This window comes from Ceratotherium simum, chromosome 23 (assembly GCF_057802395.1).
Source record: "Ceratotherium simum simum isolate JZ-2026a chromosome 23, ASM5780239v1, whole genome shotgun sequence".
Lineage (NCBI taxonomy): Eukaryota > Metazoa > Chordata > Mammalia > Perissodactyla > Rhinocerotidae > Ceratotherium > Ceratotherium simum.
In genome coordinates this window covers 27,927,134-27,949,718 of record NC_141922.1, presented here as the reverse complement: position 1 = coordinate 27,949,718, position 22,585 = coordinate 27,927,134, and the positions used below count along the sequence as shown (strand labels likewise).

General features: G+C 34.6%; 1 protein-coding gene across 4 annotated transcripts in view; it reads right to left on the bottom strand.

Annotated features, from left to right (window-relative positions):
• The window catches only part of CSMD3 (CUB and Sushi multiple domains 3), a 1,195,693-nt gene that overhangs the window by 108,184 nt on the left and 1,064,924 nt on the right, over window positions 1-22,585 (bottom strand). For all 4 annotated transcript variants that reach the window (XM_004431279.3, XM_087447535.1, XM_004431280.3 and 1 more), the window contains 5 exons: window positions 18,208-18,324; window positions 14,705-14,914; window positions 10,922-11,110; window positions 9,999-10,176; window positions 8,962-9,107 (listed from right to left, as the gene is read on the bottom strand). In XM_004431279.3, the coding sequence (XP_004431336.2) occupies window positions 8,962-9,107; window positions 9,999-10,176; window positions 10,922-11,110; window positions 14,705-14,914; window positions 18,208-18,324 (840 nt within the window). The remainder of the gene's footprint in view (window positions 1-8,961; window positions 9,108-9,998; window positions 10,177-10,921; window positions 11,111-14,704; window positions 14,915-18,207; window positions 18,325-22,585) is intronic.

Below are 22,585 nucleotides of genomic sequence, written 5' to 3'. Positions count from 1 at the left end.
AATAATCTCATGCCACCTCAAGGGGTGATTATAAGGAACAAAATGTTTACACGTGCAAAGCATTTGGAGCAGTGCCTGTACACAGTAAGCCTCTATAAGGGTAAGCTCATATTATATCAAATTGGAATTCCATTCCTCCAAGATATTTGGTTTTCACAGATGAATAAAAACATTTGGTAAAATATTAATATTCTCTGCTTTTCCCAAGTTTTACATTTTATTCCTGAAAGGCATTTTTGATTTGGCAGTTATTGAAATAAATATGAGCAAAGTTTAGGCATGTTATCTTGGTTGGGTAGGAGCAGGGTATAATCAGGCAATGGTGTGAGGTACGATGCATCAGACAAGAAGTAACTGAAGGCAATGATGAAGAATTAAACACTGCCGCTCCGCCTCTCTTTCTGAAGATGTTTCTATCAAACCAATCAACATCATTGGAAAATATATATCCTCCAATTTGTGTTGGGGAGTAATTACTTTTGTGCACAAAGCAGCCTGATCTACTATTTACTCTGGCAGCAGACAGCCTGTGTGTAAATCTCGGCTCTGCTGCTTGCTAGCTCTATGACCTTAAGCAAACTGCTAAGACTCCATGCTTCAGTTTTCTCATCTGCAAAACAAACATAGAACTAAGATTGAGTTAATATACTGTAAAGTGTTTAGAACAGCGCCTGACGTATATTATCATTTCTAAGGGAGAGTACATTCCCTGTTTGGCAAAGGTTCACACGAGCGTGGCTGCTGTGATGGCAGTTGTGTTCTGAACACATATAATCTCAATCAGACATGACCTTACTCACAACCCGATGTCATTCAAAGGGCTAGTACCCACGTGACTCCCCTGAACACATCAAACTATTCACTTTGTTCCTGTTCTGATTTAAATTTGGATATATTTTGAAAATGCTGTGATTTTTTGTTTTATATCGTTTATATTATACTGTATTATAAAGTCCTGGAGTACAGCAATTCATTTTATAGTCACGTATAATATATGTTGTATGCATCTATAGTCTCAAAACTGCTAGCGCAGTGCTCTAGAAATCATATTCAATAAATACTACCTAATAACTAATTGAATTAAAACAATATCTCATCCTCTACAATGTATATACTTTGGTTACTTTGGAAGAAAATAAACAGGTCTAGGATGAATATACCCAATATTGTATGGGTTAGAATCATAGATTGTTTGAGCTGGACGTTATCTTATAAATCACCTAGTCTAATCTCTTTATTTTTGGGGGGATGGAGGGAGGAGGAGAGCTAGAGAAAGTGAAATGAGGTAGACAAGGCCATACGTTCAGTTACTGGCAAAACTGAAACTTTTAATTGTGTCATCTAAATTTTAGAGCATGAGTGTATATTTTAGTCCACGCTTTTCATGAATTGTTCCATTTAGAAACAGCTGTACAGTTATGAACATTCATGAAAAAGCTGCATGACAGATATTTACACATTTAAAATACACATTTGATCTAAATCTTTGTTCTCTTTAGAAGAATCATGTTATTTGACATGCCACTCAGCTTTAAAACACCTTGTACTATTTAATAACTACATGAAGGCATCATATTCTACATGTCAGTATCTTTTGAGGATGACTCTTGTTTGAATAGTGTCCTGTTTTCATTCAAATATGTGTAGATGTCTGGCTCCTGGTCTAACAAATGTGCTTATTGAATTCACTTCAGGGTTGGATTCTGGCAATATTTTTTGGTTATTTTTAATTTCCTAGTTTCTTTGTAATGAAACATCTAACCCAATTCCAGAAGAGAATCCTGCATTTATCTATTTCAGTTCAACTGAGCTATTAAAGGCTTCTTAAAAAAAACAAAAAAGAACGCTGGCAAATTGCCATTCCTTCTCTAAACCGAAAAAGCACAAGCACACAACCTTTCTGCCGAGTGAGGACACAGTATTTTTTACAGAGGAAAAAACCCCCACAATGTTCTACGTTCCCTTATAAACTCTAAGCTCTCTGTAACCACTAGCGTACTTCCGTGATGACCTGGATGAGTTCAAATATGATAACTTCATCATTTGAGGAAGATCTGGAGGAGGAAAAGCGTTAATAATTACATGTTCAGTTAAGTAATTTTGGCAACGTTGTTTCAAAAGTTATATAAAATAAGTTTAAGCAGCTCCACTTGAAAGCAGAGTTAGGAGTATTTAAATAAATGTTCTTTCAGTTCAAACGAAGAGGGAAAAATAATACGTATTTTTTTTCCATTTTCAAGAAAATCCACTAGTGATTTGACATAAACGACACAAGGTAAGTTTCAGCAGTGCTTAAATTACTTACAAATATCACTCTTGCTTTGTTAATATTTTATAATCAGTTTCTTTCTCTGCCTATATGAGGGAGGATCTTAGAAACCAAGAGAAAATGCTCATCCCTGGATTTAGAGATAAGAGGAAGAAAGTCTCTATCATGAGGAATGGACCAACAAGAAGTCACTATTGGTATTTCCCTAGGGATGGAGTTAATGGAAGTATAGTAAACAAAGCTATTGGGAAATCTCCTGAATTATCCATAAGATAATTCCAATATCTTTTGCATGAATTGACGTCCCCATAGTCGGGTAGCCAATTGAAAGTATCCTGCCTTAGTACTGAGCCCATTGGAATCTGTGTGCCAATGGTCTCTTCTCTACATGGTTGAGTTACCTGACGCATTAGTAGATATCAGAGCATATTAGCAGTGACAATTTGATCTTTGTCAGTCTCTTGTTTTCCTCTCCCTGTTCAATACCATAGTTTGGTTTGCTTTTGGCTGTGAAGGAACATGTTACAGCTATCTTTAACTATCACTTTGAACTATTCTGCATATTGAAAAGCAAACAAAACAAAACACAGCTCCTGTGTGCTGTTAGCTTGGAGCTGGCCTGGCTCCAGCTGATGAACTATGGTTTTCTACTGTTGACCATAAACAATGTCACTAATAACTAACATCAGACATGATAACTTTTTGACCTTGTTGGAACAAGACAAAAACAAGGCCTCTCCATAATCTTATCCGAGCACAGAAAAAAACAAGAACACTATCCAAACTACCAAAATGACCAAGATTTTTTCATCTCAGCTAGTATGAGCAAATGTTACTTCCATACCAACTATAGATTTAGGTGTGTTCCATTCCTTCCACCTTCTAGAAAAAAAGTATTAAGATAATTATAGAACAGCTCCAACTTTCTGACAGACAGCACACAATCCAGAGGAAAAGCATGCTTCCTTAAACATTTCCAGAACCATCATGCACAACCCAAATCCTATAACAAGCTTCTCCTAATACCCTCTTACTGAGATGCTGCAGGCTCCCTCATGGTGTGTTGTCTTACTCGTTACAAGGAGCCAATAAACCCAACTTTGTTTAACTAAAGGTATGTTCCTAAAATGGACTTTCGCTGGAGGGGACTGACAGTAAGATATAGTAGAAAATAAATATCATAACTTATCAATGGATGTGCACATACAGCAACATGTCAAAATATAGTAAGAAATTTTGACATGACTTAGTCATTTAAGTAATCACTAAGTAGTCATTTAAGTAATAGTAAACAGCATTATCTTTTCCTCATTACTGTTTCACCAGTTTGGTTTTCTAGTTTCACCACTTCATACACATATACATAATTGTATGATGTCCATACCCCCTGTGCTCTCTGGACATCAAACAACAAAAGGAGGTGAGGTCTTCAGGTTATGTGAGGTGGAGGGGTCACGTGGTTCAAAGCAAGGGTGATTTATGTTTTATATAAAATGTATCCTTATGTTTGCAGCAGTCTCCTTTAGGATGAGACTTTGTGGAGTTAAATATACTTGTCCCCAAATACAGCATTTATTGTAAAGGCAACATAACCTTAAAAGATGACCCAAAAGACAGTACAGGCTTTTTAAATATATTTCTTAAAAATAATCTGAGGGGACCAGCTCCGTGGCTTAGCGGTTGAGTGCTCGTGCTCCGCTGCTGGCGGCTCGGGTTTGGATCCCGGGCAGGCACCGACGCACCACTTGTCCGGCCATGCTGAGGTGGCATTCCACATACAGCAACTAGAAGGATGTGCAACTATGACATGCAACTATCTACTGGGACTTTGGGGAGACAAAGGGGGAAAAAAAAGAACAAGGAGGAAGATTGGCAATAGATGTTAGCTCAGGGCTGGTCTTCCTCAGCAACAAGAGGAGGATTAGCACGGATGTTAGCTCAGGTCTGATCTTCCTCATACACACACAAAAAATAATCTGAAAGTCAATTCAATTCATTCTTTCACAGATGTACCAATAATAGAAAACAATAAATAATATAAATCTTTAAATCATATTATACTCACTAAAAAAATCTTCTGTATGTAAATTGAGGTTCCCTAATACTTTGATATTAGAAAAAGAGGTGCCCTGGATAATGGATTTAAACATTAAAATGATACCTTCTGTTCTAAATAAATATATATTCTGGCTATACTATAGTCTCCTACTTGTTTCGGATGGCATAGTCAGACCTCCAATAAAACTTATTTTCTCTTCATACAGTGACCATAGCACATTTTGAAAACTATAAAGAAGAATATACTAAGTTGTTATAAACATACTAACATACTGTTGTTAGCTTGTAGGTACTGGGGAAGAGAAGTACTAAAAAGTTTGAAGCTCCAAGTTGTAATTAGGAGGGGTATATTCTAGAAAATGACATGACCTATCATCTTGCTAAAAATGAAAATCACTTTTACTGAATTTTTAGAGAAAAATCAGGTTTACATACCATTAAATATAATCAATGCATGAAATAATACCAGCTTAGGATATCGCCTGGTACTCAGTAAGAACTCAGTGTACTTTAGCTTTTATTATTAGTGCTGTTGTCATTATTTAAAAAGAGGTCATTCTTTGGAGTCAGATCTATTTTGAATTCCAGGCAGCCTTTCTACTTACTTCTCCTCTGGCTTTATATAAGTTACAAATTTTTTGTTCAGTTCTTTCATTGCTAAAATGGCGATAATAATACTTATCTTGCAGAGTTATTACAAAAATTAGCAATAATACATGGAAAGCATCTAGCATAGTGCCCAACATATTAAGTTTTCAGTAAATGGTAGCTATTGCTATTATAGCAACTATTATACAAAGTCAGTGTCTTCAAAAACATGCAGTTAAAACAGGTTTTGTGTAATTCTACTTTCACGGAGTAATTGATTAGGACTGCATATTATTATTTATTATAAGCCAATCCTATCTTGACTCTATGGCAGGTATCAAGAAAATTCAGCTTTTACTTTAGGGAATTATAATTATGGCTATACAGAGAGAGACAAAAACATTTCCTCAGATGAAGAACAAATATGATATTTGAGAGAAAGTGCCTCAACATTTACACCTGTCCTATTTTTTCATTGCACAGAACTTTCATTTTGCAAAGCTTTTTATGAACTTTTTTTTGATCATGAAAGGCTTTATGAAGGTGATGTTTTATAAAAGACAGATGGCTGGCTCAGATGATGGATTTCATAAAAGAAGTCAGGTTATAGAGGAAAAAAACCTTTTTTCTTTTTTCAAACATATTAAAAATATATTAATAAATAAAACCTAAATGGTCAATGTAACCTTAATAAAACATTTGAAAAGACTGATCTGTCAAATTTATAAAATAAATATACAAGTTCTAAGAAAACCACTTCTGACTTATAGGGTAGGACATAACAGATGAAGCCATTAAATCAATAAGAGAATTTAAAGAAAACTGAGTGGGAGAGTAAACCACTCCAAGCTTAGGTATTCTCGGTTGACTTAAAATACATGTTAGATAGTGAATTATCTCCCTGGTTTACTTACTAAAAAACACCAAATGACTTGACCAATTTTTTTTACCATTATGAGAGCTCATTTTGGCACTAACCTATAGCTACTGAATATGGGCCCAAGATATGGATATTATATTTTAGTTGCTTTAAATTATATTAATTGTATGAATACTAATTTGAAAATAGGCATCTTTTCCGTTTCTGTGAAGGGAGATGGGCCTATATCTACATAATTGTATAATGATCTTTTTAAAACTTGTCACTAATACAGCTCAAATAAACTCAATTAAACAACTTTTTAAAAAGAATCTGAACACATACTTTCCACTATAAGACTAAAATATAATTAGTCAATCCATCAGTCAATAATAAAAATAAAAAAGGGTTAGGGAGCAGAAATGTGATCTGTGTCCTCAAAAAAGCACTCACTATTATTCAACTCAAAAGGCTTATTAAACAATACACCATACTGTAATTAAGTTTTCAAAAGTTTGGTGAAAAGAATAGGTGCACTCATGGAAGAGACGGTAGTGATTCCTATGAGTTTCAATCATCCAGAAACGGAGGAAATGGCGCCTAAGATGGTGAGACGAAGAAGGAAGATGACAAAAAAAAAACCATTTAAGAATGGAAATTCAGGAGGCAGCGAGAGAACAAATTTGACTGGAGTCAGAGTAGGCGCTGGGGAGTAAGAGTCAGTGTACCAGATTATAGGGCAGTTTTAGTTGATTTAATGCAGGCATCATGCTTTCTTGAAATGGTGAGTCAGCGTGAAACCAGGGCTTTAGGAAAATCATCCTACTAAGTAGCGTTGTTAAAAATTTGTCAATTTTTAATGTGAGCCCTGGCCACATCCTCAAATTTCAAGATTATTTTAAGGTTTGGGTAAAATTCCCAGAGATATTGACTCAAATGTTAGGATTCTCTAGGCTCTGGCAATTGTGCCTTATTATGAAATTTAAAGTATAAACATAAAAAAAATGCTCTATTAGAAAATTTAAAATGTGAGAGGAGACACGGTAAGAAAAGGAACATTTACTGAACATCTACTCTGCCAGGCACTATGCGAACTGCGTATTATCCATTGTCTCCAATTCTCATACCATCTCTGCAATGTAATGCTGATAATAGTAATAACAACAGCACTTACTTGGGTAGAGCTACACAAAACTGCCAAGATTCAGCATTTTTTTTGACCAACAACTTCATGTGGTTCAACCTAATATATGATAGTAATTGGAGTAATTTCTATATATACAGCGTCTCATTAATCCTCTCAGCAATCTTACCATACTGTTTTATAGCTGAAGAAAATGGAGACCAAAGGGTAACTTGTCCAAAGTTAACTGGAAAACAAAGTGCTAAACCAATATTTGATCATCTTTATTCCTAAACTAATTCTATTTTTATTATCCATGACTCAAAACCTAGTTACAAAAATCAGGTGAAATGTACTTTGGAATGAGAATATGTATATATATATATATATATATATATATATATATATATATATTCACTTAAGTGGCTATGTAAATCCATATTCATATTTTATGTGTGTATACATACATTCTGTCATCCTTATATTTTCTATATGAATACACACACACACACACAATGACGTCCTTTCATCTGAAAATATTTCCCCTTTGAAATGTCTCCTAAGTTTTATAAGAATTTTGTACTCCCTATAAGGTTATCTTATGGATATTTATAGCCATCAGGGAATAGTCCCTTCTTTATCACTTGTTCAGGGAGGACACAAAATAATAAAAATTTATGCAGGGATCCATGAAGAGAGAAAATGTACAAAATACAGTTCAGCAACTATTTCATCTTTTGACCTTAAACTATTATTTAATTTATTGTTTCCTGATTTATAATTTTCTATCAAAGTAATAAAGCTATTGTTGGAGCCTTAGACTGTATCTATATACTGCCAGCATCAATGACCTATTTAGTAAAAAAGGCAAATGAGTAATTAAAAAATAAACAGCCTGAATAAAAGTTATCTGACTGAATGCCTCACTTTCTAATTGGCTGTCCTGAAGTGTACATGGAGTTCTGGCAGCTGTGGGCCACTACAGAAGCATAAATTGGGTTCCATCTACTGGCTGACAAGTGCTGAAATTAAGCAAATCAAATATTTTCTGATCTATTGTCTGACTATTTCTAGACCAATGTGCTTTAAATGTCTTGGAACATAACTGTATTTGACTTACAATATTTCATGGAATATAAGCTTTGAGTATCAAAGATATCCTTACTTTGAGTTAACAAAGATGAAAACATTAAACTGTATATCAATGTAATAGACAAAGTACATGTTCATCTTGCAAATTTTCATATAACTTTTGCAAATTTAATTTAGAGCTTATTGATCCTGTGAAATACTCATGGAATTGGTCTGACAAAGTCATATAAAGCAGAATGTGTTTTATGGAATTATGGTCATAGCAGATAAAAGGATATAATCATTAAAAATAAATAAACATTTTCTTATTTATAAGGGAATATTAACCAATTTGAGATAAAAGGAAAATTTTTTAAAACTCTGTGAAACCATCTGAACATTCTCTCAAAAAGTCAATGTTATGAAGAGAGGAGCCAGAATAATTCTACACAAAGAATTAAAATTGAAACTCTTCATAAATTATTCCACAGGAGTAAAAGCTATGAACTTAATAGTCTGGAACAGCCACTTACAACTGTAAGATTCTAGAACAGATACAGTTTTGAAACAAGAGTATAAATGAATGAGTAATAGGATCCAAAGCATAAAGATATTGGATGCTAATTTTAGAAAGACTCACAGCAAGTTGAATAGATTAAACATTTTGTGTTGAAAAATCTATTGATGTCTCAAAATTACATGCAATAAAATATGAACAGCTGGTTCTCTTTTATTGGTTTCCATGCAAAAATGATTATTTTCTACTCGGTAATTACTGACTGATTTATGTCCTATTTCCTTTTACTCGCATTTTAATCTCCCTAAACGCTTCAAAGGGATCATTCTTTGCAAGCAAATGTATTTGAAATGATTTTAAAAAGTGTCAAATTTTAATACCTTTTCAATCATTGTTTAAATATATATTACATTCAATTTTTCCAGGATAATCTTAAACACTGCCTAATGAAATAGAAACTCTCAGCTAATACCAACCATGATAACTGAGCACGAAAAAACCACTTGTTGTGAAATCACTGTGGAATTTGATTAGAATCTGATTTGAAGTGCTGTAGACTGATTCCAGAGCAGTATTGCCACTGAATTGCCCAATCTGAGGTGAGTTTTGATCCGGTCCATCCCTATTAGAGAGAGACAGAGGGGAAAAAGAGAGACTGAGATCAATTTTTTTTGGAGAGTTTTGCACCAAGTTTAATGAAAGTATTACATGCAACATGATAAAGATGTGGCAGATGAAATAACCAGTGAGTGCCAAATCATATTGGTATATTTTATGTTTATTTAGGTGATAACATTTTAAAATAAGTGTAAAAATAGATCACACTTTTACCTAAATGAAATGCACCTATATTCGTTGTAATCAATGACACTGTCTTTGGTTTCCTGACCACAACCCAGATTCTCCCAAAGGCTTGAAATTTGCCCTTCTTTTATTTTCTTCAAAACAATCTTGAGAATCACAGACTATTAAATTTAAAAGGAATCTTAGCACCTATACAGCAATTAACCAATTGTCAATAATTGTATTCAGAGATTTTCTTTATAACATATTTTTAAATAAAGATGTTTCATTTAACAGGATAATAATAATGTAGATATACTATTTTACAAAAAATTATGACTGAAATTTAATAGTTATATTAAATAATTGCGATTTGAACATATGCTTTTAAATTTCACTGGTTTTGTAAATAGAGAACTTTCTTACCTTAAACTTACTCTGATATGAATTCCATGTTTTTGCACATTAATTTAATAATAAATTTAAATCTTTTTTTAGCCATAAAATTTTTGTTCTAAGTGTTTAGCTATCTCATGGGCAAATAAGCCAAAACCTATTTATTTCTCTTGTTTGTCTCTTTCTACAACACGCATACTGTCACCCTCAGGTACTCACACCAATTCAAATATCAAATGGCAATTTGTACAGAGGATTGTGATATATTTTCTTTCCTGCCTTGTTTCACCGTTATATACAGCAGAATCAATCAATAACAATGGTCCTGACTTACCATACAGTAATGAAATCATAGATTGGTTCTGTTTGAAGGACAGTAAAATTGATATAGATTCCATTCCCAGGGGGTACTCTTACAAGCCAAAAACAGTCTTGAAAGTTTGGATATTCATCAGGATACCCAGGAGAGTAAATAGTGCCATTCATTGCAGTTATATTCCCTCCACAAAGAGCTACAGAAAAGATACATAACAAAATGTTAAAATAAAATAACAATAAACTGATTATAGAGAAGACAAACATTTCATACCTCTTAAGCAGTATTAAATACATCTAGGTTATGTTTTTATCTCAGTTAAGTATGTAAAATGAAGTTGGCAACCAAGAACAAAATATAGTCAGCTTTTATTTTTCAATGTGAGGTATGCTATATAGTTATTATTAACTATCACTAGATTAGTAAATTACAGTGTCTTCTCTTTTTTCCAAATACTTGATGAATACATACACTGTTCAACTTTCATTTGTCTTATATCATGTATACATGTAAGGCCTTATAAGCAATTCAAGAGCTTTTTATTTAAAAGGGATTTTTTTTGAGGAAATGAGTATAAATTCAATAGCAGTATCTGAGTAATTGGTGTATATAAGAATGATCGGTTTATCTAAGAATGATTATTAAACACAGGCACAAACACCCACACAGATACACACAGAGGAGAAGCTCTAAAGTGTTAATCAACTCTATTTTCACTTCCCATGGGGAAGGTCAGGACTCTTGCCAATCACGATAAAATCAGTTATTCATTACGGAGCCTTAAGGGTTTTGATCTGGGTACTAACTATAACTCTCCAATTGAAAGATAGACTGTATATTTAGCATGCTATTTGAAGAGGAAGACAAAAAAGAGTGCCAAAAAAAGAATTATTAAACATAGATGATATCACCTAAAAGATAGCTTCAAGTTAGAAACATACCTTCACACCTTGGAAGTGGATGATTCCAATTACGACTCACTCCATGAAGGCAAGTGAGAGCTGAATTTCCAATTAGCGTGTATCCAGGGAAACATTCAAATGAAATGGTTTGACCCACAGTAAAATCATTGCCAATTACAAAACCATTTCGAAATGGGCGTGGATCGGGGCAGCTTTGCAACTGATAGGCTGGAAAAGGGAAAAAGAAAGATGTTTTTCATTTCTAAATTTTGGAAGACCACAGATGAGTACTATTTGCAACTTGCAAAACAAATGCAGTGCTGCTTATAGTTGGTGATAAATAGTAATTCAGATTTATCATAAATGATGTTAATGACAGTGTGATATAAATTTCTTCTCATGTCTATGATTTTCATATTTAAAATGTAAGTACAATTCATAAAAATGCATTCATTTTCTTCATCCACTCATGCAATCTATCTAAATTATAAGTTTTAATGAAAATCTAAACTACTCCTACAGCCACAGTTTTAATGAAATATATTCTGACTCCTTTATATTGAATGCAATTGCTTCCTGGTTACATTGCATGTACATAGAATAAAAGAAACATCTGTAAGGTTAATTCTGAGCCTTTCTGAATTTTTTTTCACTAATTTTTCTGTAAAAGAAACAAAAAACAACATCCCTCTATTGAGTTCCTCCAAAGAAGTTATTTAATAACATAAAGTACTAGGAAACAAATTTCCTTCTAATGTACATTTTTTGCAGTTCAGTTATCATGATATTTTTGGCACTGTAGTATAACTGCATGTTTATTTATTCATACTTCTCTTGTTCCACAGTCTATATGAGATCACAGTCCTGTTAGTTTTGTTTATCATTGTATCCTAAAGGCCTTGCCCATTGCCTTTCTTATAGTAGGTGCTTAACAAATATCGTGGAATAAATTTTGAACCTATAAACAATGTATACATTCATATATTATTAATATTTGGAACTTTATTTTTAAGAAGTTCAAAATTGTGTTAAATTAATAAAATTTAAATTACCAGCAATCAGAAGCTATTTTGCTACCAACCGTTCAATTCTAAATTCCCCAAATATTTGAAGTTGAATAAGCTACCCTAAGTTGTTTACTAAAATGAACTCCAATTTTTAAAGTAGAGATTTCAGAATTAATGAACAATCCTTTTAAGATATTAAGTGCCTTTATTCTTAGTTTACCTTTTTCAGTTAAATTAATATTCCACACACAAAAAAATCAAAACCAAAAGAGGTATTCCAATTTAAGACAGATGTGTATCATTTGATCACTAGAAGTTGGAATATATTATTCTGTTAAATAAACCCTTTCAATTTTCACTCAAATTTAAAAGTTATTTTTTTCCATTTTTACTGAGATATAATTGACATACAGCTCTGCATGAGTTTAAGGTGTACAGGATGATTTGACTTACATATATTATGAAATGATTACCACAATAAGATAAGTAGATAATTTTGACTAGGATAAGATTCATAGACAAATGTGTGATCCTGCGATAATTTATACTGTGTTTACCTTTCTGTGTTTTTTATTTTAATGAAGAAGTATAAGAAATAGATTTTAAATGTTCAGGAGAAAAGTTCCCATCCTAATATCATATACAATACAGGGCTTAACAAACCTGATAAATGTTGCCAGTAATAACATTAATTTTGGAACTAATTTCTTCAGTAGAAGGATACGATTAATTGTACACTACACCTTTTTCTAAAATTCAGACAGTTCTTAACGTCTAATCATAAAAATAATCCAAAAATAACACTGATTCTGTGAATCTGTATAAATTAACCTATTTCTCAAAAATGCCATTAGCTCAATGATACAAATGCAGTATAAGAAGAGATAGTTCTAAAATTCAATGTAATTCACAAATAATATCTAATGATCCTTGTAACACATTATGGCTCGTGTCAATAATATTAATATTATATCAATAACAGTAACAAATTCTATATCTTTTATGCTTTCATGTAAGTAATAGATCTTTTTTCAAGAACATGTTGACTGAAAAATGCAGTAAAGTTCAAATTCTAGTTTTATATCATTCAAATAAAAACATTATTTTGAGAGAGAGAGGGAAAATAGGAGCAAGGAGAAAGAAGATAGAGCCAGGTTTAAGGTAACTAGCAAAGTGCTTGGCATAAGGCCCTGTACACTTGCTAGAGATAAAGACCACGAATATAGCTCTGAGTCTTCTAGTAGCAAAAAAGAAACTCAATCAATTGCCCAGTTGTTTTTGAAATAATTAAATTCCTCGGGAACATGGTTAATTCTGTACCTAGAGGTGGTAGAAATGACTCCTGTTTTATGTAAAGGATGATGTGCGATGCTCTCATATGTATGCAAGCATAATACAAATTGCAATTGTTTTAGACCCATGTAGTTGGATGTTACGATGTCTATTTTAACTACTTTTAATTCCTTTTGAGTATATACTTTTATTCAGCAAATATTTATTGTGCTTTTACTGTTCTAGGCCCTTCAGGTACATCAACAAACAACACAAAGATCCCTGTCCTCCTGGAGTTCACATACAAAAGTATCACATACTCATGAAATTGTTTAATAATTAGGGCAGAGATGTAATTAAATTTTAAGTTATTTTGATTCAAAAATGAAGTCATTGGAACTACATTGCTTGTGTAAAATATCATCATAACTTTAAATATTTAATTTAAATCTTAGACTTTTAAGATCTGAAATAATAAAAACAGCTAAAATGCACTAAATAATTACTAATGATATACATCATGGTATATATTTTACGTTCATTTTATCATATAAAGTTCAAACAACTTATCTGGAAAGTACTATTACTAAGTGCATCATGCAAATGAGGAAATGGAGTGGAGCCTTAGGCCTCTTTAGATTGAACAGGGAGAGTTAACATTTGAGCCTAGATCTACTCGAGTCCAAACTCTTTATTCAAAAGGGATAAAAATCATGCTCAACGTCATGCAGCAGTTTCATATTAGAAATAGGCCTAATATAATTTGATTGACAAAGTATTTATTTCATATTCTCGTGGTAATAGAATGGAATCAAGGAACATCATATTCTTCTATCATTACAAAGTAAAAGAAAATAAATTTACATATAATACACGAGTACTACAAAATATCTTCTTAATACACTCGTTTTGACATAAAAGCAAAGATAAATCTCTGACATCCAGCTTGCCTTGCTTAACTGTCTTACTTAATTTGATTATGTATTAAGACTAATTCAATTCCTATTTCATGGTTAGGATTTTTTAAGACCTCAGAAAGACATCATTCCTCCTGCATAGTTGCCTAAAAATTGCATTATTAAAAAAATCTTCCTAATTGAAGCTTGCTTTGGTTTAGGCTCCTTTCTCTCTCTCTTTTTTTTTTTTTGTGAGGAAGATCAGCCCTGAGCTAACATCCATGCTAATCCTCCTCTTTTTGCTGAGGAAGACTGGCTCTGAGCTAATATCTATTGCCAATCCTCCTCCTTTTTTTTTTTTTCCCCCAAAGACCCAGTAGATAGTTGTATGTCATAGTTGCACATCCTTCTAGTTGCTGTATGTGGGAGTCGGCCTCAGCATGGCTGGACAAGCGGTGCGTTGGTGCGCGCCTGGGATCCGAACCCAGGCCGCCAGCAGCAGAGCGCACGCTTTTATCCACTAAGCCACGGGGCTGGCCCCTCCTTTCTCTTTCTAATACAGGAAATTGAAAATACTTAGAGCTGGTCAGATTGCTAACAGCTGATTTGGTGCTAAATCAGCTTTCACTTTTTATTATTCCTCTCACCTTGGTATACAATGTGGAACCCTTGTTTGTTTTGTGAATAGTCACTGTGAAAATACAAGCTGGTTTCATGGGTTGTGCTAAATAGGGAAGATGGTATTTGAGGACCACTAAGTCGGCCAATAACGGTACTAGTTTCTGAGGATCCACTTCTTACTTCCAAATAATCATGTATGGTTTCTGTAGAAAAATTTACAAACTGGAGATGTACACCTAAAGAAGAAAAACAAACATAACATGACTTTATTTTTTTTAACCAAATTTAATACACACACACAAATACACACTCACTTGAACATACTTAGATACATTTCCATTTAGGTAGAGAGGCATACTCTCAAGATCTGGGCCATGGGTTTGCTGTCTGCCCAGGACAATTAGCTTTGCTATAGTTCAAAGGAACAGAATAGTGCTCTCAAATGCCCACTATTTGTCACATGGGATAATCTCTCATTTTACTACAATGTCACTATAGCAAAACTAATGAAGATGTGGCTTTCTTGCTCTTTAATACCATTTAAAATTATCATCAACCAATTTTCAAAGGTAAAAAGCCACTCAGTAATTTGTATTTTGTATAAGGCCAATTTGAGGCCAAAATATGATTGCAAAGTTTTTATATATTAACTTAGATTCCACAATTTCATTAGAAATTAGTCATTTATCTATAGGGGATAAATTAACTTCAAAATATCATCTAGAGGCATGTAATTTATCAGTGTGCTCTTTTAATATTTTGCTTATCAGAAGATAATGCTCCATTTGATATGTCTCAATAAAATCTAGTGATCATTGTTATATCCTGTCATATTGCAATACAGTCTCAATAAAAACAATACTAAAATATGACAGTGAAATTTCTCTGGGATGGAAAAAATAAAATAAAAGCCTCATTGAATTATGTTTGTCTAATCAATTAATATTTAATTTTAGTGAATTTGATGTTTTTCTTACAGCTACCATTCTCCAAATTGCTAATAATAAAATCTGACATGTATTGAGTGTTTTCTTTTTACTAGGCATTGTTTTAAGTTGTTTACATATGCTTATCTAATGCTCACAGATACCCATGAGAACGAGGAAACTGAGGCACAGAGAAGCTGAACAATGTGCAAGTTTACACAATGACCTAAAAGAGCGGAAATTCAAACTCAGACACTCTGTTACTTCAACTTTTGCTCTTAATAACTACGTGGGGTTCTCAAGTAAGGTAATATTTTGTTACTGGAAAAAGAGTTACATAGAAACTCTTTGTTACATGGAAAAAGAGTTCCATGGACAGACAAATTTGGGAAATATTAAAAATATGTTTTAAAATATTAAACAAGTTTCTGTATAATCAGACAAATTTCTTGAACTTTCAACATGCTAACCGTAAAATGCGAGGCTCCAAGATATAGATATTTTTTCTAAAATTTTCCCCTGAGCTCCCTTTTCACAAATTATTTTGTTGATAAATGTTTCATGGACATGAGAAAATACGTTTTTAACTGGTGATACATATTCAATTTTATTTAAAAAATACAAATTACTTGTTCAAATATATTAGACTATTTGATTTAACCTAAACTCGAAAACAGTGGGATTATTTCAATGTAATACAATCAGAAACAGTCTTTTATATTTTCATTTCTAAAATAGAGATGTGTATTCTTTTTAATTTTTAATGAACTTGGTTTTTAAAATCAAGGTAGCATTAGTAAGAAGTAAGTTGAAGATGATATAATGACACTATTGAAAACATGTTTAATAATTTATTTTAAAACAATTCATTTAGCTCCATAAGCGACATAGGCTGAGCCCTCTGAAGAGGCTAGTAAAGGACATAAGAATAACCATACTGGTTATTCTCTTTCAATCAATAGACCTAAAATTTGACTACAACTTCAAACTAAGGGTGTTTCCATGTTATAGCCAGAACAATCCTCATTAGAATGTCCCCCAGCATCCTTCTTTCAGTGGCTTCCTGTTCTCCCAAAACCTCAGGCCAGTCACACAGTGTTCAGACTTCTTCTTTTTTTGTGTGTGTGTGAGGAAAATTGGCCCTGAGCTAACATATGCCAATCCTCCTCTTTTTGCTGAGGAAGACTGGCCCTAGGCTAACATCCATGCCTATCTTCTTCCACTTTATATGGGACGCCGCCACAGCATGGCCTGACAAGCGGTACAGAGGTGCGCGCCTGGGATCCGAACCTGTGAACCCCGGGGCCACCGCAGCAGAGGGCGCGCGCTTAACCACTTGCGCCACCAGGCCGGCCCCCAGACTTCTTAAACTTCTTTAGCTTTCTCGTCTGTGTCTTTCCATATGTCACTATGTTTACCTAGAATCTCTTTCCCATTCCCCACAGAATGACCCTCTTTTTTGGGCTGACTCTTACTTATCTTAATGCCACAGTTCAGGCATCACTTCCTCTGGCAAGATTTTCTGTATTTCCTGGACTAGGCTGGATGTCCCTACTAAGTACAATCCTGTACTCGTTATTATACTTTATTGAAATATCATATTTGACTGCCTCCTCATTGTACCTGTAACTTACCTGGGGAAATGTACAAAGTCTGTTTTACTATGCATTTTATCCCCAGCACTTAGCACATTACCTGGAGTATAATATGTATTCAGTAAAGAATTATCAAAACTATGTTTTCTGTAAATTTATGTAAAACATTTAAATATGAATTTGCATTCTGAGGCTGGAGATGCTTTTGGATAATGAGGTACCCAAATTCAGTCCTCACTAAGTGAGATAGTACAGAATTTCTTAATTGCTCTACATCTACCAGGTTTATACTTCAAGGAGTATCTACTCATCCTAGTCTTCTGTGATTTAATGAACAACTCTATCCTCAGTCTAGTACTTCTATTTATGCATTTACAGACTTATGGGATATGAAGAAGCTGCAAGAGAATATATTAGTTATATAAGAGTGAGGAAAAATCATTAAATGCAACGTATATAATACAATATATCCAAAACACTGGGAATTATATTATTAGAATTAGAAAGGCATTACATCTATGTGGGTATTCAAACTTAACATTACAACATTTATACTCCTTTTCAAATGTAAAATCTTATTTATTTACAATGAATTCAACAGATAGCCAGAAAATAATTTATCTATTATTACTTTGTTACAACAAGAAAATAGTTACAAAAACAATTATACATGAAAATCATATTGAATTTATCATTGCCACATACATCTAATGCAAGCTATATCCATACATATAAATGGGAAAATATCATAAAGTTATCTACCACCTGTCTATCTCCAAAATTAGAAAATGCCCATATTCCTCCAATTATCCAAGTACTCCAGGTGAAATATATTTGGCTTAGGCAAAATTATCCAAATTTCACCTCTCAATTTACACAGCTGTATGTCATCCCGAAGTAAACTATAATTTGTGAATATTTCATAAGTTCTTATTAGACATTGATATTTCTTTTTAAGGATGCACTAATGATATTGAATACTCTTTCACGTGTTTTTAATATACATACCAAAACCTATGGGTAGCTTTATTGTCCACGTGCAATCTAAGCTGCTGGGATAGTTTCCAGGAAATCCAGGGCTGAGGATTACCCCACTGAAATCTGACATAGCACCACCACACTGAGCTGCAAGATAACAGTGGTCCCACGTGAGCCAGAATAGGAGAATACTTTACTGTATTAAAAACAGATTGAAATCATTTCAAGTCTTAATCAACTCTCTGAGTTAAAACTGTTTGATATAAATTTGAATATTGTCAACTCTCATTCACCACACACTAGTAATCAAATATAATCAATTGACAATCATTTTCTAAAATAGCATAAAAAGACAATATATTTCCTTTCTCTGCAATAAATGCAAGCTAAATCAATTATTGCACAGCAAGGAGTAGCTCATGTGCAGTAAATATAATCAAACAAGGAGCACGTGCCCTTTTCCACAGCAAGCACTTTATTTTTCATCCTTAAGTACTTCTAGTAATGTTTTGATTCATTCCACAGATGATAGAATTCAGAATTAAATCAAGCCAACAATATCTGTTCTAAGTACAATATTCAAGAGGGAACCATTTTCACAACATTCCCACCTTTTCCTCCTTTTGTGAGGAGGCTAAATACAAAATTTTAAGAAAAATATTGGTTTCTATTGGTTATATGTGAGGAATTCACATATCACACATGGGATATGGCCTCATTGTGTCCTAAAAGAATCTAGACAAAGAATAGGGAAGTACAAAACAAGTAAAAAGATGCACCCAAGTTTGAGAATTGAGATATAATTTATAAAGGTGCTTGTTTTGGAATCCCTATTATACTGATTTATTATTGACAAGCTAAGTAAAAATTATAAGAACAGATAACTACCCGAGTTTTAATTTTTACATGATTTTAGAGAACTATTTAATGTGTATTAAAAGAGGAATTGCATTTTAGAAACCAACTCTTTCCTCTAAATGCACATTTTTATCATTTCATCATAGAAGGACTAAAATACACATCTGTTAATTGTGGTTTGAAGAATAAAAGTTCATGACTGCACATCAAGTTAGAATATCTGTACAGAACACTTAACCTGCAATTGCACTCATTTATTTCTTGTTAAGAATAGCAACACTGAGATACTCAAACTTCAGCTTATATAGCCTAAAGGCAAAATCAGTACAAATTTTATCAGTGTTCTGTATGACATCAATAACTAGTTTGACAGTTATCTTTAACTATGTAAACTGAGTAAAGTATGTATCAAGCAGGTTTTACTAGGGATATATATATAAAATCTTTTTTTTTATTGCAGTAACATTGGTTTATAACGTTGTATAAATTTCAGGTGTACATCATTATTCTTCTAGTTCTGCATAGATTACATTATGTTCACCACCCAAATACTAATAACAATCCATCAGCACACACATGTGCCTAATCTATATATATATATAATCTTGTAGTCAATCTGCATATAAACCTTTCTTTCAAACTTGTGATCACAATTGAGATCTAAAAATACACCTCATACTTTTCCATTGTTCTGAAATCTCAGTTCATTTATCCTTAAACCAGAGTAATTTTCAACATATATATACCATTAATGTTCACCAATTCATTATTCTAAAATTTGATTGTCCACATATATTCATCACATAATCTGATAAGTAATGAGTGGTAGAGAAAATATTTTGGCCAATCAAAAATATTTTGAAAGTCTCTGGTGAGACTGCACTTGTAGGTTTGTTTTGCTTTATTCTGAACTTTGAGTAAAAGAACACAAGGACTCTTTTGCTTTCTTGCTTTCACAACCTCAAGTCTTTGAGCTGCTCATTGTCCTTCTAATTTTGCTACTTTCCATCTCTTTAGATATGATCTGAAAATCCTGTCCTCTGCATTCCCCACCTTTATAGAGTATAAACCTCAAAATCAGAGGAAAAAGAAGGAAAGGGAATAAAGAGTAAGCAGATAATGAGGAGAAAAAAAAAAAGAATGACAAATCATGAAAGGCATATGAAGAAGAATCATAAAAATGCATCTGCCTTCAGCTCTGCATTCATGTCTATTTTCTCAGTGCCTCTGCAATCTCACACACTCCAAGCCTTTAATGACAATTCTGGGTGTTTTACCAGGGCTTTGCAGCAGACTCTTTTGTGCCCCATTACATACTTTTTGTTAAGGACACAACCACAGCATAGTCCTCCAAGATAAAATCATCTTTGATTCTTCCTTCTGACTGGTCTCTATTACCTGAAAATCTTAAGTGACTTTTTCTTCCTTCCACCAAAATATCTGGCAGATTGTTTATTTTCCAGTTCATGAGGCTGTAACCTTATTACCTGATGACTAGAGTTTTAAGACAGTCCCTGAATCAACATCCTGCCTTTGGTTTCTCCCTATAATATGACCGTGATGTCACTTCAAATACTTTGTCTACCAAATATAGTATGTTTATTGTCCAAAATCTTTAAAATATAAAAAAATGAGTAGAAAAGAAAGAAAAATGCCCTCTAATTCCACTGCCCACAGATAATTTGTTTATTTTCATATTCTTTTTTTCTCTGCAGAAAAATATGTATGTATGTATGTGTGTTTATATGTGTATGTATATAATGAAAGCAGGATCATATTGTGAATCATTTGAAGCCTTTTAATACTTAATTATATTTTGTAAACTCTGTCCATGTCATTAAATATTCCATTATAATGTTCACCTCCTTTTTTTTTTAAGCCTATCCCCCATTATTGGACCCTTAAGTTACTGCCTATTTTTCACTACAGTAGCTACCACTCTGAATGCCTTGTGTCTTACAGGTTCAGTGCTAAATACTTTAAACACTTTCTCTCACTTAATTCTCGAAATAGGCCTGTGAGGTGGACATTATTATCCCATTTAACAGGTGAGCAAACAAAAGCTCAAGGAATTAGGAGGCGGAGTCAAGATGGCGGCATAGGCAGACTCTGAACTCACCTCCTCCCGTGGACACAGCCAATTTACAACTACTCGTGGAAAAATTACCCCTGAGACAGAACTGAAAACTGGATAAGAGGAACTCCTGCAACAACGGACAATCCTAACTGAGGTGGAAGAGGCAGAGACTCCCTTCTGGAGAGGAAAAACGCCGCCTTCACAAGCCGCCAGCTTCCCGGCCGCCGGGAGCAGCTCACAGGTACGCAGCCTCCCTGGAGGCGCGGGGCCCTGAGCCGGGAGCATCCCCGCTGTGGGCATTTTGTGGACCCAGCACAATCGAGACCAGCGGATTAATATCTGACTGTGCCTGCTACTAAAGCATTGGGGAGCACCCCCAGAAAACCCGGTTCACAAAGAAACTAAAACTGGCTCTTAAAGGGCCCGTGCACAAACTCACCCGTTCCAGAAAGCATCCTAAAATCACCAGAAAGAAAGGTACACAGTGCTTCGGTGACAAGAGACTGACCTAATAGGCCCTGAGTGCATCACGGTGAGGGGTGAGACCACTCCAGGGACTGGGACATTGGCGGCGGCCATTGTTGTGGCCTGGTGTGAGCGTCCTGACACAGACGCCATTGGAGTTCTCCCTGAGACCTGCTAGCCCAGGGTCTGCTCCACCCGCTAGAGCACCAATTTAATCCAGCTCAGCCAGGGCAGGCAGCCCACCCTAGAGACTGGCCCCACCCAACAACAAGCCCTCAGGCAACGTGTGGGCCTGCATAGATTGGTGACTGGATTCTCTGCAGCCTGGCAACCGAGCTGACTTGAGCGGGGCAGGGTGTGCACAAGGAGCGGGTGGAGAGTGTGGGGTGGTGGCGGAGTGTGTGGGGCTCCCGACGTGGAGAGACTGGGTCCGCTTGGGGAGGTCGGGGCACTCACACGGGGCAGGACTGTGTTGACTGTGTGTGTGGACCTCTGGGAGGCAGGGCTTGTCAGCTGCAGAAGACTTGTGCTTCTCAAAGACCCACATAGGAGGTTTGCCCCACCTTCCAAAGCCTGAAACAATTGGGTGCTCCTGTGCCTGAGGGCAGCCCCACCCAGCTGCAATCCCCAGAGAGCTGACAAGAGACCTAATAGGCTAGAGGTTTACAGCAATTGTAAGGCCCTGAGCCTAACAACCTGCCACACTGGGGGCCTACTCACTTAAAAGAAATACTGCAACACAAATGTGGTATTAGAACTTACAGCCAACTGTACTGGGGCTCCCCACACCTGATAAAGAGACTGAAGGGCCCACAACAACTACAAGCAGCTCAGCATTACAACAGCTGGCCAGGAGCATAACTCAGCCTCCCTGGGCGCCTATAGGGAGAGCTAATAGGCCACAATAGAAGGACACACGTAGCCCACATAGGGGCCACCCCTGGAACATTGAGAACTGAGGGAAGCACACTGGAAGCATCCTAAGGCATCACTTACATAAGGTCACCT